Raw genomic sequence first — 26,035 nt, 5'->3', positions numbered from 1 at the left:
ATATCCATCTAAAAGAACAGTTTCTAAAAATGTCTAGTAGCCACATTAAAGGCCAAAGTATAAAAAGTGCCAGAAATGTATATAAATTTAGATACAAAATCTAAGAATAAATTATTTTAGTAATTAATGGAAATTGATAATAGAATTATTAATTTTAATTTATTATTATTAATGGAAATTAATAAGTGGGAATTAATGGGAACTAGTAAGATTAATAAACAATTAGAAAACTTATAACTCTATAATAATGCCTTTGAGACAAAATTCGTTCAAGAACCAGTTCTGAGCAGGTCTCTTTAACACATGCTACCAATAAAAAAAAAACCTACACAACAGAGAATGGACCTTCATGTCTATTAAGTAAACGAAGCCTACTATTTAAGTGCTTCACACAAAGAACAATTCCACCTTTTAAGGTGATCATTCATAGTTACACTAAGTGCTATCATTTTCTCCTTACTAGATATCTGTTTAAAAATACCTTTTGGTCAGGGAAAAACCCCTTGGATTACAAAAGGCAGCTTGAAAGATGTTATATCTGTTCTGATTTATTTCCTTTCCTGGCCACGACATAGTGCCATTTTCAGAACTACACCGAATACACAGCTTGTTACTGAGCTTAGCAGCCCTCATGAAAATGTCAGTGTTACACAAACTGATCTGTAAAATCTATTCTTTTTTAATGAATTAAATGTAAATGGGAGCCCTTGGTATTCATTATTCATTTACTGATTTGACAAATATTTATCAAGCACCTTTCGTGTTCCACTGAAGGGGCTAAATGCCTGCATTAAAGATAGATAAAAGGTTCCTTGCTCTCAACCAAATCACAACCCAGCAACTCCGCAGAAAAGAGGATGTCACCTACTCAAGCACTTCCTCTTGCTGTCTACTTCTACTCTTTAAAGTCACAAACATAAACTAATATTAAAATCAGAATAAAGATGATAATTCTTCCCTGTAGCCTATATTCTTGAAATTACTTACAGATCATCTTAGTAGTCATTTTAATATCAAAGCTAAAGTAAAAGAGTCTAGTTAATTCATTTGAACAGTTATCGTAAAAAATAGATATTTGCAAATAAGAAAAGACACCAAGTGTTTCTAAAATATAATTCTATCCTGATATTCGTGAACGCAAGGCACTCAAGGGTAGACAAGATTGCTATCATCGTTACCATTCACCTATAATCTTTTACCAAAATCCCTTGGAAATTTTGGAAGAATTCTTAAAAAGTAACTTTTGATTTTAACATTAATGAAATATTTTAACATTAATGAAATATTATAGATGGTTTTTATTTATTTTTTCAAAGACTTTATTTGCTTATTTGGGATAGAGAGAGCACAAGCCAGGGGAGAGGGAGACGGAGAAGTAGGCTCCCTGCTGAGCAGGGAGCTAGCGGCGGGCCTTGATCCTGGGATGGAGCCAAAGGTTGAGATGCTCAACTGACTGAGCCACCCAGGCGCCCCATTATAAATGGTTTTTAAATTCTAATTGCTTAGCTCCTTTCTATCTCTAATGCCTAACATTAAACCACAGTAATCTAAAAACAAACAAAAATAATAGTACCCAAGGAATAAACTTCACATAGGCAACTAAACTAGGTGTTTTGCTTGTTTTTATAAAGTGCACACACAGGCTGTGCAGGAGTGGGGGGGAGGGGCAGAGAGGGAGAGAGAGAATCTTAAGCAGACTCTAAGCTCAGCACAGAGCCCCGTGCAGGGCTGGATTTCACAATCCTGAGATCATGACCTGAGCCAAAATCAAGAGAAGGATGCTTAACCGACTGGACCCATCCCGGTGCCCCTCTAATCTAGGTTTGAATTCTTATTGTTCATTGCTTCTGAAATACCTTTAAAAGTCCATTTATTTAAAATACCTTTAATGTCAGTCGAAAGGATAACACCAATTAAAATCCTTCACGTAAGTGCAAAATTCAAAATGGCACATGGAAAATGTATAGCCTTTCGGTGTCGAAATACCTGATCTTACAATAGCACCAGAGATGCGTTCCTTTGGTGAGGATTTTGTTAACACATTGAACACACCATGATAAATGAGAGCCGGCTGCAGTAGACAGACTTCAGGTGAGATGTAACTAGAGGGACCCACTTTCTAAGGCTCCTCCCAGCTTTAAATTCTGCCACAGGAAAGAAACACTAGGTATAGTTTTCCCTGACACTGTTGTTCTTTCTCATCCCATCGTAATTATAACCGTGTAACCTCATCATCAGGAGCTCCCTAATATGTGCTAACCCCTTTCTCCAACCCCCTACAACTAAGGCTTATACCTTCTTTTTAGAATCTCATTTTCTAAACAGAATAAACCTATTACCACAATGAACAAAACACCCTCACCCTCCAGTAATTGTACACCCTACTTGTCACGGGCAATGGCTGCTGCAGTCTTGAATGTATTACTGTTCTAAGTGCCTAAGACAACTGTGTACGGCTTAGAAGTTTTATGGAACAACCTAATCAAGAACATGATAACCACACTCTTTGTATAAAATACGTACACATTAAAAGATAAGATAAAAGATAAGATCTATACCCACACACTTCAGTCCATTTTTTTCTCTGTTACAACACAACTGTGTCCGTTCATCCTTCTACGATCACGCCAATCTATGTGGCTGCGGCAAGACCCACGGCTTCCCCTGTTTCTTCTTCTTTTGTTCCAGGCCCTACACTTCCTTTCTCGTTCTTCGCCTCTGTTTCAACCTTTTCTCCTGTCTCACCTGGAAAAGTAACCAAAGGAGATAGTAAGAGATGCTCATTTGTCATTAACAATAAAGTTCCTGACAGCTGGTTTCCAATGGGGCAGCTTCTGTTCTCTAGGTCTAATTAGTAAGTTTCTCTGGTGGGGTCAAGAGAGGCAATTGCCTTGATTCCCTCAGATCCTCTGAATGGCCAATGTCACTTGACATCTCCTACCTTGGCATCCCCCTATATAAAATGAGACTGCAGAATTACCCAAGAAGTGAGAGCAGAACATAATATAAATAAAAAGTTCCATTTATATTTAAATGAAAAGGTGGTCTAGGCATGCCCATAAACCTATTTTGTTGGGCCATGATGGTGTTTAAAGAAAATAATCATTAATTGCAAACAGTTGAAAGTCTGAAAAATAAATAAATAAAAGTCTGGACATTGTAGATACAAATTTGTCTCCCTAAGAAGTCAGCATGGGCAACATTGGCCCCCATGCTCATGGACAGAGCCAAGAGGCAGCTGCTCTTTTAACATGTTGGTGCACCTGTTCACTACCATGCCCACGGCTCCCCAAGATACAACACATGCCCCTCACTTGACTCACTGTCGTTCTCCTAGGCCTGAACGACCCAAGTTTGCTAACCCTAGTCAGACAAATACATGTTTTTACTTGCTCCTCTCTTGTTATACCTGGAGTACTTTTATACACCTTCATTAAAGCGCTTATCTCAATAGACTGTGGTAATTTATTTAAATTCTGCCTTCTTCCCACCAGACTTTGAGCCCCTGGAGAACAGGGCCTATCCCTCACCCCTGCAGCCCCTGCACTTGGCATATGACTGGGACTCCAAAACTGCTGCTGTGGTCGTAAATGAGTTAAGAAGCAGATGAATGAATGCTTTCCTCAGTTACCCAGCAGTATGCAGCTAAAACTCACTAAAATGTAGATCATGGCCTAGAAGACATTTTTTAAAAAATTATGACTGTAATAAAGAACAGTATAGATACCATCTTCTATGCAGGTCAAGTACATTTTAAAAACACATATGCCAAGAGATGATGCATTGTCTCTAGTCTTCTCATAGGGACAAGAAGCCAGCGGGAGAACAGCAGCAGACTGACAGTGATTTACTTTTTCCTAAGGATAAATTGGCAAAGATGAAAACTGCCCTGTTCTATCCATTCGCTGGCATTCTTTCATTAGGTGAGTTCCCCACTAACCACCTATTCATCTCTACTTCGGATCTTCATCCCATACATGGGCCCAGTGAAAAGTAAACTTGGAAAAATTCAGAACTTTTAACACGTTGCCTTCAACATCCAATTGCATTCAACAAGGACAACTGCAGGTTAAAAACTGTAGACAGACTATGCTTTAGAAAAAAATTTTAAAGATTTTATTTATTTATTTGAGCAAGAGAGAGAGTAAGAAAGAGAGCATGAGAGGGGAGAGGGTCAGAGGGAGAAGCAGACTCCCTCGGAGTTAGGAGCCCAATGTGGGACTGAGCTGAAGGCAGTGGCTTAACCAACTGAGCCACCCAGGAGCCCCGCTTTAGAAAATTTTTGCTGGATTGCTTCCCAGCCATTTGGCTAAGACCAAGTGTAGAAAATTTCTTCTGGAGATCCAAAAGTCTGTTTTCCAGGTATGGAAGCCTTTTTGGTCTGGGTCAAATGAAGTCCAACCACCTGAAACAGCAATCCCCAGTGATGATCTCTCATGCAACACATCTAAACAACCATCATAAATTTACCTTCAATGTGTTGGTCCTCTTCATTAGTGTGCATTTTCTTGACCATTTCTATATTTGCTCCTATTTCTAGAATTCCCACTGGATGCTCCATGCTTCCAGCTATCATTCCTTCAAGTTGACTCTGCTCCATGTTTCTGGGACCTTCAGGAGTTTTATGGAGCAACTCACTGTTTACAGCTTTTCCCACAAACTGACTTCCTTCCAACACTTCCGGTGTTTCATTCTCTCTGGGATTGGTTTCTAGAGGTTGGGACTGTTCATCTTTTCCCAACGTTTCTTGAAGTTGCCGCTCTCCAGCTGTTCCCACAAACTGAATTCCTTCTGATATTTCTGGTGTTTCATTCTCTCTGGGATTGGTTTCTAGAGGTTGGGACTGCTCATCTTTCCCCAACGTTTCTTGAAGTTGCTGCTCTCCAGCTGTTTCCACAAACTGACTTCCTTCCAGTACTTCTGGAGATTCCTTCTCCTTGGGAACTGTTTCTGGGAGTTGGGTCTGTTCACCTTTGCCCATTGCTTCTTGAGGTTGTGGCTCTCTGGCTGCTTCCAGAGGAGGGATTTTATCAGATGTTCCTAAAAGTTTCATCTGTCTGGAAGTTTGTGGATTCTCAGTACCCTCCACTGCTCCTGGAGAGCCCCTCTCTCCTGTGGCCCTCAAAGGCTTGGTGTACTTGAGGTCTGTTTCTCCAGATTCAGTCTTAGCATTTCCTTGTAAAGGCTGAGCCTCTGTCACTGCTCCCATGTCTTTCTTCTTTCCTCCCATACCCAGAGTATCATCTTTGCCACCTGGCTGGGGTGGCCCCGACTCCTCGGGTCTGTCTAGAGGCTGAGCCTCTTCTGTGGATGCTGGTGGATCTGCAGCACTGTTTGCCATGGGCCGTTCATGGACAGATTTAACACCGTTAGCTGTAGACACTGCTGAAATCTTGAGCTTCTCAAAGGGGGCTGGACTTTCCTTTTCCACCTTGCCATAAAGAGTGGATTCTTTTCCCAGTGTCCGTGGTTTTGGTTGGGCAAAGCAGGACTCACTTTCTTCTGTGATTGAAAAAAATACACATTTAAAGTTATTTTTTGATCATTCATTTGAAAGAGAAAAAGAAAAAATCAAATTGTTGATTCGTTTCTATCCTGAGAAAGGATATCACCATCAAGAAATAATGGACATCGGGGCACCTGGGTGGCTCAGTGGATTAAGCCTCTGCCTTTGGCTCAGGTCATGATCTCAGGGTCCTGGGATCAAGTCCTGCATTGGGCTCTCTGCTCGGCAGGGAGCCTGCTTTCTCCTCTCTCTCTCTGCCTGCCTCTGACTACTTGTGATCTTTCTCTGTTAAATAAATAAATAAAATCTTTAAAGAAAGAAAGAATGGACATCATTGGGGAAGGTATGTGCTATAGTGAGTGCGGTGAGGTGTGTAAACCTGGCAATTCACAGACCTGTACCCCTGGGGCTAATAATATATTATATGTTAATTTAAAAATTAAAAAAAAAATAGATGTAGGGGCGCCTAGGTGGTTTAGTCGGTTAAGCGTCTGACTTGGGTTCAGCTTGGGTCAGAGTCTCAGGGTTGTGGAATCAAGCCCTGCATCGGGCTCCAGGCTTAGCACAGAGTCTGCTTGAGATTCTCTGCCTCTCCCTCTGCCCCACCCCCCTCTTTCAAATCAATAAATTGATCAATAAAATCTTTTTTTTTAATTTGACAGAGAGATCACAAGTAGGCAGCAGAGCAGCAGGCAGAGAGAGAAAGGGAAGCAGGCTCCCTGCTGAGCAGAGAGCCCGATGCAGGGCTCGATCCCAGGACCCTGAGATCATGACCTGAGCCGAAGGCAGAGGCTTAACCTACTGAGCCACCCAGGCGCCCCAATCAATAAAATCTTTTAAAAAGAGTAGATTTAACATTCAAGAAAGTCCTGTGTACAACTGAACAAAGAAAGGCCATACCATGACCCTAACACTCCCTAAGTCAAACTTCTTTACTGTCTTCAGCTCAAACACCTTATCTGAAGCGTTAAGGTCCTCCAAAACCACGGTGTTTTCATGTTTGCTCCTCAGACATCTTCTCATAGTTTCTGTCCCATTTTCTAAGTAAGCATATTTCACTTTGTTTTCTCCCGTCCTTTCTGCTTCTTGCTCTTTCTCCTCCTTAGCCCTGATAGAAGATTTCACGTGTGGTTTTGGGCTACTAGAGAGATCTTCCATTTTCCTGAAGAAGAATGGCCCTCAGTGAAAGGAAAGGGTTCCATGACTGAGACACTCCACTAGGTGAAGACCAAGACATCTGGGAAGGGTAAGTACAGGGACAGCTCAGACTGGGTTTCATTTCATTTTGGAGGAGGAGCAGAAATCATGAAAGAGTTGGGAACCATGCATTTTAATTCTGGCCCTTCCTCCAGTTGTTTGACCTTGAAGACTTAGCTCCTAAGTATCTCATCCATAAAATGGCAGTGACTCTCTCTCACTACTTGTCTCCAAGCTGCATGAGGCATCACATTAAGCACTGAACGTGAACATGCCCTAAACAGTTTAAGACAAGCAACTTGGCAACATAATTCTACTCTATGACCCAGGAATCCTCCTTCTGGAAATTTATCCTAAAAACAAAAATGTCAGAAAAAAAATACATGTCAGGAAAAAGCTTTAAATATATCATCTCAGTATTCCTTATAACAGCAAGAGGTGGCAAACAACTTAAAAGTCAAATAATTTGGGGGAAAGATACATATTCTGCTAGATGGAATATTCTTAGTCCATGAAAAAAATGATTATGAAGACCATATGCTAATGTAAGAACATAATTATGATAGAAGTTAAAATATCAGCACGCACAGTGGGGTTAATCAAATGAAATGGCGCATATAAAGTGTGTATTAGCACACGGTCTGCTGTGCCCCTAAGTGCTCAGTAAGTTAGCTATCAATTTTATCAAAGTATGATTATAGCATTGTTAATCACTGGAAGGGAAAGAGGGGGTAAGAGAAAGACAATCACAAACAGAGGGTGAAAATAACTGGGAGGAAATAAACCAACATGTTAAAATGGGCCTCTAGGTGATATATTTCTATTTTTTTCCCCTGAAAATTGTTTTTCTTTTCATTATTTTTAATCTTTTTTCCCTAAGTTACTCCCCACCCCAGTTATATATGTGTACATACATCTCATTACCTAATGTAAGATGCATGGCTAATATTTGGATCTCCTGGGGCATCTGGGTGGCCGGCCCAGTATTAAGTGTATGCCTTTGGCTCAGGTCATGATCCCAGGGTTGTGGGATCCAGCCCCACTTTGGGCTCCCTGCTCGGAGGGAAGCCTACTTCTTCCTCTCCCACTCCCCCTGCTTGTGTTCCCTCTCTAGCTGTGTCTCTCTCTGTCAAATAAATGAATAAAATCTTAAAAAAAAGAAAAAAAAACTTGGCTCTCTTCTCACTTCCCTAGGGGCAAGTATCTTAATTCATTTAGCTGTTTTGGGGGGATGTTTTTCTTCTATATCTCTAAGCAAATTGTTACTTCATAATCTCTCAGTTTGGGCATTTCTGTTCAGTCCCACCATAGAAAATAAAGATTTGGGCTCCTTCTTCTCCCACTTCTGTCACCCCATACCCTCTCCCTTTACACATTCACATTTCCTTTCAATTCAGCCATTGTATATAAGCAGTCATTGAAAATAGGAATTATGTTGTTATTTGGGTAATATCCAGGTACATGTCCATAGAACAAGTATGTCTGCTAGGAGGAACTGAGCCAAATAGTAAGCTATTATTTTGCATAAATTAGTTTTCATTTCTCCCTGAGTTAATAATGTCATAGTTCTTCCCTTCCTTAATTTGTGTATTATCATTAATTCAACTCATTGCCAATCGTTTCTCTTTTTATTTATTTTTAAAGATTTTATTTATTTATTTGAGAGAGAGTGAGTGAGAGAGAAAGTGCACAAGAGGGTTGGGTTAGAGGGAGAAACAGACTCCCCGCTGAGCAGGGAGCCCAACGTGGGGCTCGATCCCAAAACCCTGAGATCTTGACTTGAGTTCAAGGCAGACACATAACTGGCTGAGCTTCCCAGGTGCTCCTGTTTCTCCTTTTAATACATTTGTTCACATCCAATCATTCCCCATCTTGCCTCTGGGACTGGGCTTGAAGCCCCAGGTGGAAAGTAATGTAAACCGAGGCTTGGAGCAACAGAGTTTGGGAAGGACTGGGGGCGATTCTGGGCCCTGGCAGTGGGTGCCCCTGGGAGTCAGATGTCAGAACAGAGAGAAGGGCTATCCTTTGGCTCTCCCTCAGGTCTCAGCATGAATGAAGCTTTCAAATGAATAGCCCTTTAGACCACTTAACAAAAGGGATTTCTCAGGCTTATAAAGAAATTTCATTATGACGAGACGATTCATTAAGATCTCACAAGGGATGTTCTGGAGATGGCTGCCTTAGGGAATTAACAGGGAAATGTGTTAATATACTAATCACAGATGTCTGCCAAATTATATTTGCCGGTAAAATAGTTATTACAGTGATTAGTACTGTCAGTTATAGGAGACAGACGATTTCCACGCAGCTGGGCCTGCTGTGGGTGCATTCCAGAGGCATCAATCTTCTAGAGCAGAAAGCCGTGGGGGATGTCACAACACACCCCAAACGAAGTCACTCAGTTGTATATTTTGAAAGACATATTATGCCATCAGACCGAGCCAAGTTTTTTCTCCAAAATCAAAAGCTTTGTGAAAAGTTCTCTATCCACAGAGAATGTCACAAGTGTCCAAGCGATCTATCAATTTGTGCCACATAACTAGAACATCTATGCACGTGATCACCGTATCAGTTTTCATTCTTAGGTATTTTCCTAATCTTACAGATAAGCTTGAAGTAGGCAAATGTCCTCAACACAGAACATTTTTATAATATAGTCTGAAAACAGCCAACCAAACTGGGAAATGTTACAGAAGAATGCCACTGTATTTTCCTACAGTAACCCAAAGGAGATAAAACATCTTTAAAATGACCACCAATGGGGTGCCTGGGTGGCTCAGTGGGTTAAAGCCTCTGCCTTCAGCTCAGGTCATGATCCCGGGGTCCTGGGATCAAGCCCCGTGTCGAGCTCTCTGCTCAGCGGGGAGCCTGCTTCCCTTCCTCGCTCTCTGCCTACTTGTGATCTCTGTCTGTCAAATAAATAAATAAAATTTTTAAAAAATAAATAAAAAATAAAATGACCATCTATAGAGAATAAATGGATGACTACTGGAGGGGATGCGGCGGGTGGGGGGTGTTAAACAGGTAATGGGTACTGAGGAGGGCACCAGTAGGGATGAGCACTGAGTGCTGTTTGTAAGTATCACTGTTACTGTTTGTAAGAATCACTGAATTCCACAACTTAAACTAATATTGCACTATATATTAACTAGCTGGAATTTAAATAAAAACTTAGAGGAAAAAAGAAATAAAATGAACACCAAAAAAGAAAGAGAGAGAGAGAGAGAATGTTCTAAGTATAGTGACACATTCATTTTATATTTATATCGATTAATTGCATTCTGCTTGAATTTTGAAATGAATGTATTTTGGAAGTCATGGTTCTTAATGAACAGCCCAAAAGTTCTTTCTCCTATGTGACAGAAGAGGGTAATCTGTTCTCAAGGAGAGGACAGAGATCCCATGACCTTAAAAACAACACCCATAAGGTAGTGGGTCTGAGTCCTGATTCCTGTCCTCGCTAGCCTGATGATGGCTCTTTGTGCCTCAGTTTCACCAGCTGTAAAGCGGGAACAGTATTAGCAGAGCTGCTGTGAGGATTCCGTGTGTTGCAGGTGGAAAGCACTAGCTCGTGACCGGCACTGCTGGGGGATAACACAGAGGGTGTCCTGCCGAGGGGCGAGGGAGAGCTGAACTCCAGCCTTTGTGCACCTGCAAAGGGGTGTCAGGAGTGGGGAGGGCATCTTTTTCCAATTTCACAAAGGTCCTTTATGGCCTCCTGGTGGCCTTGCCAATAAATTACAGCTAACTTAGCAACAGAAAGAATGAACTGCAACTTAAGGAGCTGGGATAAACATGCCCCTAAACACTGGAAAGTGAAGAAGGTACGACATCCTTTCTTCTAGCATGCCAACTTGGAAAGCAGTGAGATCTTTGGTCCATCCATAGGAGACGTTCTCGGCCTAATCTGTATTATTATGTAATAAATACTGTGGAGGGACGCATTGTTTCCACATCCAAAGTTGTTTAAAGATGTATGTGTTGGGGTGCCTGGGTGGCTCAGTGGGTTAAAGCCTCTGCCTTCAGCTCAGGTCATGATCCCAGGGTCCTGGGATCAAGCCCCGCATTGGGCTCTTTGCTTGGCAGGGAGCCTGCTTCCCTTCCTCTCTCTCTGCCTACCTCTCTGCCTGCTTGTGATCTCTGTCTGTCAAATAAAAAAAAAAAAAAAAAAAAAAAAAAAGATGTGCATGTTTTCTGAACCCTACATTTTATCAAATCATACACTGCTCTGGGCCTAATCCTTTGGTGCTCATTATTTCTCTTAGTTCTGTTGTAAGCTGATCCGTGAACAAATTTATTGTGACAGCTGAACTAACAGAACCCTTGTTGTAAGCACCGTTGTGATAGGCACACAAAGAAATGAAATACTAGGCAACATTACAGAAGGGATTAGAACGAGAGCTAACATACCTGAAATTCACATTATGATGGAAGCTTTTCAACTCAGTTCATTACCCTGATCAGACATGAAAAGTTTCTGCCCAGCAAGGAGGAAAACTTGAGGTCAATATTTCCTATCCCATGACGGTGACATATTAGACATCCCAAAGACCTCCAGGTTTTCTAAAGAATTGGTGAGAAAGGGGCACCCTGGTGTTTTCCCTCGCTGCCACCATTTCTAGGTTCTTTACTTTGGACCTTTGGGAACCAAGACGCAGCAGGCATCAGCCCCCAGGGAAGAATCTACTCATCTTCTCCTTTTCTTACTCTGCTTTGTCCTCAATTTCATCCCACCATTTATCCAACAAACATCTGTGGGCCCACCAGTGGTGCTGCTCTAGGTGTTTCTGCCCATTTCTCTCACCAAAGTGTCTACAAACACTGTCCCTGTGGGCTCATCCCCAACAGTGCATTCTGTCATGGGTAGATGTGAACAGGGCGCTCATTTTGAAGAGAGGGGAACTTATGCAAAACCCCACGTAACTGAAGTATGAAACCATGACCAAAAAATCCTTAAGAGGGTAAATAAAGACTGGAGAAGCCATCCTTCTAACAGAACTCTCTAAGATGAGTTTTCACCATCCCAGAGTAAATTCGATCAAGTTTGAAGGTAAACCTGATGTTGAGGTTTAACTGTAGAGGAACAAGACCATGTCATTGGGGAGACACTTCTGGAACACTCGAGGCAGAGATGCCGGGCCGGGGAGGGGAAAGGCTGATATTTAAGAGCTACAGGGCCAAGTAATGACCTCCTGCAGAAATCGTGTTCCAATTTCATTTCCTTTCGTTATTTTTCGACTCCTAGAAGAGACACTCTTATTTCAAAGAAGCTGTTGCACAAAACGTCACTTTTGAAATGAGCAACAGTATTCACCACTGAGAAAGACATTTTTTTCATCGACTGATGCTCACTACTGGCACCTGGGGATCCAGCATTTGGGCAGAAATCTAGTCTTAAAATCAAAGGCATTTCAATGAATGAGGCAGAGGAGAGAGAAAGTGAAGATCATGTCTCTGACAAGCCCACACTGTGACACTTGACCAACCTCAACAGACCTCGCCCACCCTGCTTCTCCAGGAGGTACAACAGCGGCTCCTGTTCATTGAGGCACTTTGCCTTCAGCTTTTCTTTTTTTTTTTTTTTTAAGATTTTATTTGATTTGGGACACCTGGGTGGCTCAGTGGGTTAAGCCGCTGCCTTCGGCTCAGGTCATGATCCCAGGGTCCTGGGATCGAGTCCCGCATTGGGCTCTCTGCTCCAGGGAAGCCTGCTTCCCCTTCTCTCTCTGCCTGCCTCTCTGCCTACTTGTAATCTCTGTCAAATAAACAAAATAAAATCTTTTATTTGACAAACACAGATCAAAAGTAGGCAGAACTGCTGGGGTCATGTCCCTCACTCCCCATGGGCATTGCTGCTCATCCTTAGACAGAGGGTCCGGGCTCCATCCTCATGCTTGCCTGTCATATAGTCAGCACTGGGGATCAGGTGAGTACGCTGATTTAGCGATGTCAAGGGCCCGGGCTAGTCTAAGTAAGCTCCACACCGGAGAGGGAGATTTTTCTCAAGCTTCCTTCATGTCACAGAACTGGCTGGGTTTGCTAAGCCCCCTCCTCAGGGAGGTCCAGGAAAAGGAGCCTTCTCATTTCTCCTCTGAACTTAAGGTTAATGCATGTTCTATTCCACCCTGCGCTCCAAGAGCAGCGAGCAAGTGGCCACACCGGTGTGAGCTGGCTGTTCCCCTAGCTCAGCCACGGTGCCTGTGCTTGACTCAGGGGGGGTGCAGGGTATGAAGGCCTGTGGCCAGGAGCAGGTTCCCGTGCCTGAGAAGCCGAGTATTCCCATGAGCAGTTAGCAAATTGGGGGCTGGGATCAAATATTAAATTTTACAGCAGAGCAGTCATATTCACAATGGACGGGCGGGTAGTCAGTGACCCCCTGAGGCCCTAGGACTAGAAGAGCAGTGGCAGACTGAGTAGGACCCCAGGACTTTCAGGTGACCACTGCTGTGACTCTCTCAGGTTGCAGACCCACGCTCTGTTCAGATGATTTTGCCTCCACAGTGAGGGAACAGTACAGATCGCACTGAGGGAAGTGAGGGATTTTATTTTCCAGAATGAAAAGCTATTTGTCTTCCCCTTACAGTCCTAAGCACCTGGGAGGCCAGCATGGGGCTCTGGAACAGACATTTGAAAATTGAATTGAATGAGCTTCTTCATAAAGCAGGGCATAAGAAAAAGCTTTGATATAGGAAGAGGCAGTTTTGACCAAGAATCACGGCAATGATTAAGCTAGAAGATTTCTGTAAGACGAGAGTATAAAATAAATTCCTATACTTACCCTTTCCCAAGCTTCAGAGTCTTCAAACGGAGGATTAGAGAAGCTTAGGGAGGCAGTAATAAGTCACACTGAGAATGTGTACTCTTGAGATGATGTGATGATGTGGTGTGAAGGGCACTTTACTTCTGTCATCTTTCTCCCAGAGCCCACAACCCCAGGAGCATTGTAAAAAAAAAAAAAAAAGGCAGACAAAACCCAACTGAGGGATAGTCTAGAAAATACCTGACCAGTACTCAAAACTGTCAAGGTCATCTAAAACACGACTGAGAAACTGTCATAGTCAAGAGTGGTCTAAGGAAACACAATGACTAAATGCATTCTGGAGTCCTGGATGGAACTCTGGAACAGAAAAAGGACATTCGAGAAAAACTGAAGAAATCTGAATAAAGCATGGACTTTGGTTAATAATAATAATGTACGGAGGGCACCTGGGTGGCTCAGTCAGTTAAGTGTCTGACTTCGGCTCACGTCATGATCTCAGGGTCCTGGGATTGAGCCCCTCATCGGGCTCCCTGCTCAGGGGGAGACTGCTTCTCCTGCTCCCTCTGCAGCTCCTCCCCATCTTGCTCTCTCTCTCTAAAATAAATAAATAAAATCTTTTAAAAAATAATGTATCTGTATTGGTTCATTGTGATACGCATGCCCTACTCACATAAGATGTTAATAAGGGAAAGTGGGTATGGGGTCTGTGGGAGCTCTCTGTATATTTTCATAATCTTTCTATAAATCTAAAGATAAAAGTTGTGTTTTTTTTTTTAAGTATAGCAGCAAAAATACAAGAGCATGTAACCTAGCAAAATAAGATCCGATAACTGTAGAAAAAACTTTGGTCATTCACATACCACTTTTTTTTTTTTTTAAGATTTTATTTATTTATTTGACAGACAGAGATCACAAGTAGGCAGAGAGGCAGGCAGAGAGAGAGGAGGAAGCAGGTTCCCTAGTGAGCAAAGAGCCCAACGTGGGGCTCGATCCCAGGACCCTGGGATCATGACCTGAGCCGAAGGTAGAGGCTTTAACCCACTGAGCCACCCAGGCGCCCCCACATACCACTTTTATGATTTTTAATTTTTGTACGACTTGTGTTATTACTTAATATATATTACATATTAAGTAATATAAAAATATTACTTAATATTTTTAACAGTCCCTTTTCTTCTGCAAATTTACTAAAAAGAAAAAAAAGTCAGAAAGCATTCCTTTTACTAAAAAGAAAAAATAGACTGGAGGAGCATTAGCTGAGCGAGACTGAGAAGATAATAAGAACAGATCAATCAGGGCAGTCTGCATAGTGTGTCATGTTTTCATCCTGCAGGGACCCTTTATAAAGACGTTTAAAAGCAAGCCTCTGAGTAAAGCAGAAAGGTCCTTTTCACTGAATGTAAGGACAAATATATTTTAGGCTTGAGGAAGTATTGTCCCCAAATGGGAAAATGCTGGTAAGAGGAACAGGCAATTAACTCATAGACAAAAACAAAACAAAACAAAAAAACACAATAACTTGGTTTGATGGTGCATCCAAAGAAGTAGATCCCGAAGACCTTCCTTTTAATGGAGAGGAGGCAGGTCAATCACTGAGAAAGAGGTTCACACTGGGAAGCTGGAGGCGGGGGTGGGGGGGTGGGGGGGAGTTGATGGGGAAGAGGCATCTGGAATAGCTGCAAAGAAGCCAGGAAAGGCTAGAGCTCAGGTCATAGGGAAGGCTTGTTGAAACATAGAGAAGTTTCAATCTTTGGCTCATGAGGTCAAGTTCATTTTATCCTAACTGATGTTAATTGGTGCTATTTTGATGCCCACTTTGAACTACACTGTCAGGGCTACAGAGTGTGCTGTTTGTAAATGAAATGTGACTTTTGGTGACCCTAAAGTAGATAGAGAGGGCAGGAATGCCATTTTGCTGTCTATGGATGCTTTTTTTTTTTTTTTTTTTAAAGATTTTATTTATTTATTTGACAGAGAGAAATCACAAGCAGATGGAGAGGCAGGCAGAGAGAGAGAGAGAGGGAAGCAGGCTCCCTGCCGAGCAGAGAGCCCGATGCGGGACTCGATCCCAGGACCCTGAGATCATGACCTGAGCCGAAGGCAGCGGCTTAACCCACTGAGCCACCCAGGCGCCCCTATGGATGCTTTTTGATCTTCTATCTTGACTTTCCTATTTAAGGCACATTTGGACACTTCACTTTCGTAACCAGCCTTATATGATGTGCTCAAAGCAAGTGTTCAGAACCATACATACTCGAATGTTGAGGAGTGTTCAGCATGAATAAAGAACATGTTATCGAGTCTTGAGGTCTTTGTCTTACTGGAGAAGCCAGCCTAGAGGAGCAGCCAAAGGGACTGCTGAGTATGTAGTCTGAGAAAAGAGGGTCATCTTCCCTAAGATGTAGGACTCTAGCCCACCCAGTGACTGCAGCCCAGCCCAGTTATCCTGGGGACCCACAGCCCCTTGGGCCCTTCCATGGGGAAGAAAGTGATGTCAGCTGAACTTGCCCCTCTGACACAGGCTGACCTTTCTTTTCCTTGCCTATTTCCAACGATCATTCCTTGTTTCTGAGCATACAATCATCACCTGGCCTATTTTGTCCACCTTCATAAAGCAATTCCCATAGATATTTAGCTATTAAAAACAATGTGGGGCACCTGGGTGGCTCAGTCGGCCCGGCCCTTGATTTCAGCTCTGGTCATGATCTGCTGGTCCTGGGATAGAGCCCTGTGTGGGGCTCCTCGCTCAGCAGGGAGTCTGCTTGAGGATTTCTCTCCCTCTGCCCCTCCCCCTGGCTCATGCTTTCACTTTCTCTCTCTCTCAAATACATAATAAATCTTTTTTTTAAATGTGGGTTGCGGGCATCTGGGTGGCTCAGTGGGTTAAAGCCTCTGCCTTCGGCTCGGGTCATGATCCCAGGGTCCTGGGATTGAGCCCCGAGTCAGGCTCTCTGCATAGCGGGGAGCCTGCTTCCCTTCCTCTCTCTCTGCCTGCCTCTCTGCCTACTTGTGATCTCTGTCTGTCAAATGATTAAATAAAATCTTTAAAAAAATTAAAAAATAAATGTGGGTGGGTTTTTTCCTTCAGTCCTCACCCTTAAAGGACAAATCTCTGATATCCTTGAATATGCACAAAAGAATGAACTCTAGAGCTAGACAGCAACTCCCAGGGAGGGGATCAAGGAACATCAACAACAGCAACGACTCTGGGAAAGTAAAGAGGTTTCTGAGGTTATTTTGATGCTTTCCAGACATTAACACTCACTTGGAGAGCTATAGTCTGGTATTTTGCTTTAAAAAAAAGTTACCTGGAACTGCATACCCTTAAACACACCAGGTGCTGAAGCCTGGCCAAGTTTGGTGCTCTTTATCAGTTCTGGTGAGCCCTGCAGGAACCCCCCACAAGTGGTAGGTTTTTATTTTAAACCCGATGTTGTAAAACATTAACACAGAAGTGAAACTGTGCACATTAGCTGGGACGTGGGGCAACCTTACAGGTGCATGATTTAAAAGAACACAGTGAAGCTTTGTTTGGCTGTGTTGACTCTTGCCTGCCTGATGAGGAGACCCTCTCCACAACCCACTCTCATCCCAAGCCCACCGCAGCCAACGTTGCCTTCCAAGTTTCTGTTATTCCCTGGGTCCTGATTCCTACTCTCCCTCGGCTTTTCTATGTGGTACCTTCATGCCCTTGAATCCCCATCTCTGTCAATCCAGCCATCCACCCATGCACCCACTGGACAGACAGGGATTATGTTCTGCCTACAGGTCGGGCCATACAACAAGTTATGGCAGAAGAGGGGCTGGACCCCAGATGGAACTGGACTGTGAGAAGAGCAGGGGCTCCCGAGTCACACGAACTGGGCTGCAGCCCCATCCCTTGCTAGCTCTGAGATCTCGGGCAAGTGATCTCTCCTCGCTAAACTGCAGTTTCCTAGCTGTTTTTGCTGATACTGATGTTTGCTTTAGAAGATTGTTGTGGGGATCAGAGTCTTAAATACCCGGAACCAAGTGGGAACTCCTACCTGTCTCCTGCCTTCCCCTCCAAGCCCATGTTTTGATGTTGCTGCACTAATCTCGAAAATCCTTCAATTTTATTAAAAAAAAAAACAAAAACTTACTGTATCGTTGATGAGAGAGTAAATTGGTACAAGTCTTAAGGAAGGCATTTACGCAGTTATCCATGAAAATCATAACGGCACATACCCTTTGACTTAGTAATGCCACTTTTGGGAAATGGTTCCACAGCTACTCTTGCACGCATTCAAAATGATGTATATATAAAGGAATTCACTGCAGCCTTGTTTGCAACAGGAAAAGATTGGAAACAAACCAAATGTCCATCAGTAGGGGACTGGCCAAACAAATCACACAATAGATTGTTAAGCAAGGGTAAAAAAGGAGAAAGACATTCTCTATATATCAATATAGAAAGATCTCCACTTTGTTTGGTGAAAAAAACACAAGGTGAAAAATAGTGGGGATGATACATTTTATAGGAACACCTGGATGGCTCAATTGGTTAAGTGTCTGCCTTTGGCTCAAGTCATGAATGATCCCAGGGTCCTGAGATCAAGTCCCACATCCGGCTCCTTGCTCAGTGGGAAACCTGCTTCTCCCTCTGCCTGCTACTCGCCCTGCCTGCACTCTCTCTCATTTGCTCTGTCTCTGACAAATAAATAAATTAAATCTTTAAAAATTACATTGTATATTGTAGATGGGAGTGGGAAATGTTTGCAATGTGTAAACAAATTTTGGAAGAGTATCCAAAAAACCTCCACTCAATAAAAGTATTTACCCATGGGCATCATTGGAACTAAGCAGATGGTGGGAATAGGGCAGGAAGTATACTTTTCAAAGCATGCATTTTTCAAATGTTTTCAAATTTTTGAGCCATGTATGTGGTTCTTATATTCCATTTTAATTAGCTGTATGTTAATAACCACCCAACCACAAAGACCTGCCAAGCTCTGTGTGCCAGGCTCTAGAAGGGACACAAAGACATACTAGACTTGGTCTAGACTTCCAGCATTTTTTTTTTTCTTAAAGATTTTATTTATTTATTTGACAGAGACAGAGATCACAAATAGGCAGAGAGGCAGACAGAGAGAGGGGGAAGCAGGCTCCCTGCTGAGCAGAGAGCCTGATGTGGGGCTTGATCCCAGGACCCTGAGATCATGACCTGAGCTGAAGGCAGAGGCTTTAGCCCACTGAGCCACCAGGCTTTTTTAAAGCCACCCAAATAAAAAATATTTTATCTATTTATTTGACAGAGAGATACACAGTGAGAGAGGGAACATAAGCAGGGGGAGTAGGAGAGGAAGAAGAAGACTCCCCACAAAGCAGGGAGTCCGATGCAGGGCTCGATCCCAGGACCCTGGGATTATGACCTGAGCCAAAGGCAGACGCCCAACAACTGAGCCACCCAGGCGCCCTGACTTCCAGCATTATAAAGGAATAAATCCCATTTTTATATATAATATCTGCAGCCAAGCCGATTAAAATGAGTTTTAATGTTGATGATATTTAGACTTCAATTACAAAGAAAAAACATTTGTCTACTTAGGACTGAAAATATTGGCTGAAGGTATCTCCGCAGTACAAAGAACAATTCACACAACAGTGTGAAATTCAAGCCTCGTTCAATTGCCTTGGTAACACGGACTCCAAGCAGCTAGTGGAGAGTTGAGGGTAGAATAAACAAATGATTATAGCTAGCAGTGGAAATGTACCTATTAACCTAGCAGTGAAATTGTCAATAATGACCATCTATTTACTTCGTCCGTGCTGGTGCTGAAGCTGGAAGATTTCAGGAAGAAGTCTGCCAGAAATAGTTGGCATTTATATTAGGGAAGAGCAGGCAAGGATCACACATGGACATAGGAGGCTGGCAGCACAGGGGGGACGCTTCAGGTACGAAAATCTAGAGACTCGTGAGTCCGTTAAAGTCCGTAAAATCAACAAAACCTTTGTGTTCAATTCCACCGGACCCTCGGGGTGCTGAAAAGAACAGAAATTTTGAACAGAATATGGCCCCCAAATTTAGACTTGATTCCACAAATACAAGAAAGTCCACTCAATCTGTATAATCGTCCTTTTGGAAAGAAATGCCTCTTTCCTCCTAGATTTTAGGGCATTCAGTAAAAACCTATGTGTGACTAGCATATACCAGGCCCTGTTCAACACTTTGAAAGCACTGGATAGTTATCTGACTACCCACCTGTGTCCTGGTCCCCCACGTCTCTTTCCGTAGTCAGTCACCTTCAGAGGTGAGGGAAAAAAGCTCGGTGGGATTCCATGTCTGATGGGTCCGAGCAAACACAGCCATGTGATCAGTGGAAGGGCTTTTTCTCTTTAGCCTAACAGCTACCTAACCAAATAGCTGCTATCTGACTTATATTTAAGCCCAGAAAATAAGTACTTCATATTTTGATGGTACAGGAAAAAATCCTGTAGAGTCATAATTGATCTCAGAGGTAATCTAGCCCAAACCACTATTTAATGATTATTTTGCTTGTAAGCTAATATTATGTCATGTATGACAGTTCTTAAGCTACTTAACAAAAAATTCAGAATTTGTCAGTGCAAATCCAGTCTACAGGCTAGTTCTCATATTTTAACATCAACCCATGTGGGTTTAAGGTTGATATTGTGAATTTAAAGAATGTCTGGTAGGATATGAGGATTGTCTATATCCCTGTGGGAGGGACCAGAAGTTTCTCTACATCTATGTACTCTGCTCAAAATAGCTCTAGGGTTAAATAAATGTCTTCCAAATATTCCTAGTTTATATTTGGAAGTAAATACGAAGTTCATATTTTACTGACTCATTTGGGATAAAGAAATACTTATTAAAATATGTTCATTATATATTAATATAGAACAAATGTATTTATTACATATATCACAACTGTATCATATTTATTACTATAGATCTTATCTAGGGATTTTGATAAAACTATAATTATATTATTAAACTTATTAAATTATAGTATTACATTATACTTAATTAGATTTCTTTTGTTGTTTGGAAAGTGGATGACATACAAGTCTAATGGGGATCCAGAGTGATCTGAGGCAAAAACAGATTTAAATCTAGTTATCAAAAAATGATTTAAGGAGAAACAGGTCAAGCTCTGGAAGCAGAGGACTTGAATTCAAAGCCCAGCTCTGACTCTGAAGAGTAAATAATTGTCCAAGGTCACAGGGCTCCTTATCTTTGAAATGGAGATAACCATACTTACAGTATTGTCATAAAGATTAAGTGAAGTAATTAATTCAACAACTGTGTGCCAAGTATTGTTAGGCACCAGGGGTACACTTAATAAAGGTACTTACAGGACATTTAATAAACTTGGATTTTAGATTAAAACTCATACACACAGACTTAGGATTGGATTTAGGATTTAAAGAAGTTTTAAGCTGCACAAATAGGAATGAATTATTTATTGAGCCTCCAAGATCATGGAGTTGAAATGCTGATGAACATACAATAGTATCCAATTACAAGAGAGTATTGTGTGATTGGGGATCAGAAGCAAAATACACCTGTTGACTGATTCAATATGTGCATTGAGCAATTTATGCAGCGGATTAATTTTCTATACGCTTAACCTGGTTGTTGGGCATTTTAACATTTCTTTCAGAACAACATCCAGGAAAACTTAGAACAATAAGGAAAGCATGAATAAAAAATGAAAGGGTGTGACTTATATTGATGGTTATTAATACTGGCGATAAAATGCTTTTTTTTTAAACAAAGTTATTCATTATGTTTTGAAAGGATTAAAAACTCATTTCCCCTTATTAGATACTTATGCCCTTCCCTAAGAGTAACATTCCCCAGAGTCATGTTTTTATCAGTTAAAAAAATCTATAATGGAGGGGTGGTGTCTGGGTGGTTCAGGTGGCTGAGCTCCCTCTTGAATTCAGCTCAGGTCATGATCTCAGGGTCCTGGAATCAAACCCAGCCTCCACACTCAGCATGGAGTCTGCTTATCCCTCTTTCCCTGCTCCTTCACATGTGTGCATGCACTTTCTCTCTTCAATAAATAAAAAAAAAACTTTAAGAAGTAAAAAATAAAATCTACAATGATGATACAGTGCTCAGCTTTAAGAAAAAAAGATTTATTTATATATTTTTTAGACATTTATTTATTTATTTATTTATTTATTTGAGAGAGATTGAGAAAGCATGATCAAGCAGGAAGAGGGGCAGAGGGAGAGGGAGAGAGAATCCTGAAGCAGACTCTGCACTGGGCGCAGAGGCCCACTCCAGGGATCCCAGGACCCTGAGATCATGACCTGAGTGGAAATCAAGAGTCTGTGGCTTAACCAACTGCGCCACTCAGGCACCCCCATTTATTTATGGGGGGGGGGGGCATGAGACAGCGTGCACATGCAAGGGGAAGGAGCAGAAGGTGAGCCTCTTCAAGCCCACTCCTGCTGAGTGTGGAGCCTGAGGCATGGCTTAGGATGGGACTCCATCTCACATCCCATGAGACCACGACCTGAGTCAAATCCAAGAGCCAGAGGCTTAACCCACTGAGCCATCCAAGTGCCCCTAGTGTTCTGCTTCTTAAATCAGTATGCTACTCCTGGGATATCTGGGGCCACAGAAGGGGATAAGAGAAACCAAAATATGGTCTACCTTCTTGAAGCATCAATTTTCCTCAGTTTTTCATATTGAAAACAACAAGGATTTGTCATGGAACAGAATGCAAAATCTACCCGGTTTCATAAAATAAAATGAAACATCAAAGAAATTGTTTCTTGTTCTAGCCTCTTTAAAATTTTTTAAAATTTATTATTATTATTATTTTGCACTGACCTCTTGAGAGCATGTTTGAGGTATGAGGCTTTCGTTTCTTTAAAAGAAAGGTTAGCATGGACATTGAGGAGGGTATGTGCTTTGGTGAGTGCTGTGAAGTGTGTAAACCTGGCGATTCACAGACCTGTACCCCTGGGGATAAAAATATATGTTTATAAAAAATAAAAAATTTAAAAAAAAGAGAAAGATTAGCGAGTATTGTACATTAGGAATGGATTTTTCCATCACTTCACATCGTTGTCAATGACAAAGGGTTTGGAATCACTTTTATATATATGGTTTTAATGACTTTGCCTATTTCCAAACTTTTTATTGCTTTTAGAAATAAATTTATCATACACCATGAAAATGACTGCAACACAACAAACATACTTCTGACTAGGACACAGCGTCTGAACTTTGAAACAGCATTCACGAGAATCCTGTGCTCTCTACTTACAGAATCAGAGGGGAAGACGTTTCTGTTATTGGAATAACACAAGGTGCTAAAAGAAGACCTCTGAAAAGGAATTAACTGAAATATAAAATTTCCCCTAGCGTTAGCCTTGAGTATGACTCCAAAATAACCAGGAATTTGCCTACCCTTCGAAACTTTGTCTAAAAATGTTAGCCATTCAAAATCTTAGAAGTGCACATAAAACCCAGTCACTCTCTAGTTAATTAATCTGCTCTCTTTTCATAGCACTTCTCACTGTCAGAAACTTAATCATTTAACTTGTCTATTGCCTGTCTCTTTGATCCCTAACCTCCCCCCCACAAAGAGGGTCACTTATATATCTCCAGCATCTAGCCAGACACCTGGCTATGACAAAATAGACGTCCAAAATACACTTGTTGAATTTAGGTGATGACCACTTCTAACCCCATGGATATTCGTCAGGAAATACTGAAGCCAAGGATAGGGGAAGGTATATCTGACCTCTTTAATAGAGCAAGAACCTACTTGATGGAGTGAACGTCCGTCCACCTGTACCATCTTTGATGCTGAAAGGCTGACGAGAGGGCAAGGTCTCAAAAGAAAAATGGGTACCACGTCTCTCCTCACGACCAGACGAATAGTTACCAGTCCCAGTGAGTTTGCAGCTTTATATAATCTGAAAGTTAGTACTTTGGGGGAGATAAAAGAGCACCTCTTTTAAGGGTCGGAAAACACTCATCTGTTTAAGGGAAGCCGCCGCCAACCGCGGTAGGGATTGAACGCCACCTCCCCGGTCGCCCGGCGGGTAGAGCGACCCCGGGCCCAGCCCTTGGCCTCCCGGGTCGGGCAGCGTGCGTGGCGGGGCGCACGGGGACCTCCACACCGCGGGTCCAGCGGCTTTCCCGAGGGAGTCGCGAGGCGCTCAGGGCCCACTACGGTCGTCAGCGAGCAGCCCGCCCCCTACCGGACCGGGCGGACACGAGTCGTACCTTTCGGACCCCCGGGGAGCAAGCCAACTCGAATCCCGAGGACCGGGCGGCGTTGGGGCCGGGACCCCTGCTCACCTCTGCGGAGCCCGCTGCTGTCGCCGGCCGTGTTGAGGGCGCTGCTGGAGCAGCCCATCGCGGGCAGAAGGGCGGCCCTGTGGACCAGCGCAGCCACCTGTCCCTGCCCCGTGCGGGCGTCGGCCCGGAGCTCGGATCCCGCGCAGAACGCACCGGCGGCGCAGCGCTCCTGCAACTCTGCCCGCCCGGCACCGGCGGGTGCGCAGCGCAAGCGCACGGCGTCGCGTCGCGGTGGCGGTGCGCACCTGGAGAGGGGAGGGTGCGCGGCAGAGGTGGAGGGGGTGGAGGAGGTGGTCCGGGAGGCGGGAGCGAAGAAGCTGGAGAGGACAAGGACAGGGAGCCAGGTGGGCAGAAGGTGGGGAGTGCAGTCGAGGAGGAGAGGGAAAAGGCTTCAGAAGCAGGGATAGGGATGGTGTCCCTAACGGCGAGGGCGAAGGGCTGGGAGGGCTCATCTGAATCATCACTAAATAGCGGGAGAGGGGAGGAGGCGATTGTGGTCAGTGGATATTGATTGGTAGACTAGCTTCGGATGGCAGTCTTATTCTTACATAACGTCAGTACTGTTACCACGAGGAAGTTTGCTGTTGATATACTATTTAATCCACCTGGTAGTCAAGTTCAGTCAATTGCCCAATCTGGGACCAAACATCACATTTAATTGTTGTGCCTCTCTTTAGTTTGCTTAATCTGAAGTAGTTCCCCCAGTCTTTGTCTTTCATGACCTTGACCTCTTTTAAGAGAATGGGCCATTTATTTTGTAGAATATTTCTCGGTTTGGCTTTGTGCGGTGTTTCCTTAGGATTGTTTTCAGGCAGTGCAGTTTTGGCTGGAATGCACGATGTTACGTCGTCTGTGAATTCCCACCGAGAGCAAATGATGTCAGTTTCCTCCATTATTGGTGATGTTAACTTTGACAGGTTAGTTAAGGTAGTGTCTGCCAAGTTTGCCACCAAAAAGTTACTATTTTACTCATTGTAATTTATTGTAATTTACTCCTTGTAATTTACTTTAAGACTAACATCCTATATCTCATCAAACTTTTATCTGCCACTGTTAGCATACATTAATATTCTTGTTGGGACCAATTATTACTGTGATGGTTATCAAATAGTGGTTTTTCTAATTACATATTTCCTTCTACATTTATTACTTGGCATTCTACAGTAAAAGGGAGCACTTTCCCTTTTCCTCCATTTATTATTCACTTATTTATAAGAAATAAAAACTCATGGATTCTTACATATTCAATGGGTCATGTTACCATTTGTGTTGGTTTTTTAGAGCTGTGATACGACAGTCTGATCGATTTAAACAAGAAAAACTTACTCTCTCGTAGTTCTGAGACTAGAAATCAGAGAACAAGGTGTCAGTAGTGTTGGTTTCTTTTGAAGGCCTTTTCTGGGTTGGGATGGCAGTGTTCACCATATATATCTTCACATGGACTTCCCACAGTAAGCATCTCTGTCCTCATCTCCTCTTCTTACAAGAACACCAGTCATATTGGATTAAGGCCCACCCATATGACCTCATTTTACCTTAATTAACTCTTTAAAGGCCCTGTCTCCAAAACAGCCACATTACAAACTACAGGGGTTTAGAACTTCCAACATATGAATGGGGGGGGGCACAATTCAGATCATAACACCATCATTATTAACTTGGATGCTCAAATTGTCTAAAACTTGACAGATTTCCCTGTATGAGTCACGGCGGTAGACAACTATAGTCTTCACGGTGTGTAGAGGCCTCCCTCCCTCCCTTCTCTACCTCCCTTCTCCCTTTCCTTACCCTTCCCTTCCCTTCTTCCCCTCTTCTCTCCCTCCCGCAGCATAGGCCTGACAAAGCCTGGGCTGCCCAGCAATCAACTCACAGATCCCTTCGAATGAAGAGGAGACGGGGAGGAGACGGGGTATCTTTGAGCAAGTACACTTTGTAACATTACAATAGGCACTGTAACTCACCTTCTAACATTATGTCCAGGGTTACTGTGCCTCAAGGAAAGAGAAGTACTTTGTTTTTGTTTTTAAATATTTTATTTATTTATTTGACAGAGAGAGAGAGATCACAAGTAGGCAGAGAGGCCGGCAGAGATAGTGAGGAGGAAGCAGGCTCCCCACTGAGCAGAGATTCCCAGGACGCTGGGATCATGACCTGAGCCAAAGGCAGAGGCTTTAACCCACTGGGCCACCCACTTGCCCCAAGAGAAGTACTTTGAAAGTGGCTAAGGATTTGGCTAGATTCCAAGTCCCTGGGCAAAATT

At 42.8% G+C, this 26,035-nt stretch overlaps 1 protein-coding gene across 1 annotated transcript; it reads right to left on the bottom strand.

Moving 5' to 3' along the window:
• Nucleotides 1-1,728: 1,728 nt before the first annotated feature.
• ERICH5 (glutamate rich 5) lies at nucleotides 1,729-24,241 on the bottom strand. Its single transcript, XM_032316663.1, has 3 exons — nucleotides 23,776-24,241; nucleotides 4,471-5,502; nucleotides 1,729-2,745 (listed from the first exon to the last, which is right to left on the bottom strand). The coding sequence occupies exons 1-3, from the start codon at nucleotides 23,831-23,833 to the stop codon at nucleotides 2,633-2,635; spliced, it is 1,203 nt and encodes a 400-aa protein (XP_032172554.1). The 5' UTR covers nucleotides 23,834-24,241; the 3' UTR covers nucleotides 1,729-2,632.
• Nucleotides 24,242-26,035: the final 1,794 nt, after the last annotated feature.

This window comes from Mustela erminea, chromosome 16, assembly GCF_009829155.1.
Source record: "Mustela erminea isolate mMusErm1 chromosome 16, mMusErm1.Pri, whole genome shotgun sequence".
Lineage (NCBI taxonomy): Eukaryota > Metazoa > Chordata > Mammalia > Carnivora > Mustelidae > Mustela > Mustela erminea.
The sequence above is the reverse complement of the archived record's forward strand: the minus strand, read 5'-3'. Positions and strand labels throughout refer to the sequence as shown.

What these genes read in the sequence shown, in the direction of transcription:
- ERICH5 (XM_032316663.1), bottom strand. Translation starts at nt 23,833, where the DNA reads ATGGGCTGCTCCAGCAGCGCCCTCAACACGGCCGGCGACAGCAGCGGG. An exon ending in CAGCAGCGGGCTCCGCAGAG is followed by an intron (nt 5,503 to 23,775) that starts GTGAGCAGGGGT and finishes TTTCAATCACAG; the next exon opens with AAGAAAGTGAGTCCTGCTTT. An exon ending in AGAGGACCAACACATTGAAG is followed by an intron (nt 2,746 to 4,470) that starts GTAAATTTATGA and finishes TTACTTTTCCAG; the next exon opens with GTGAGACAGGAGAAAAGGTT.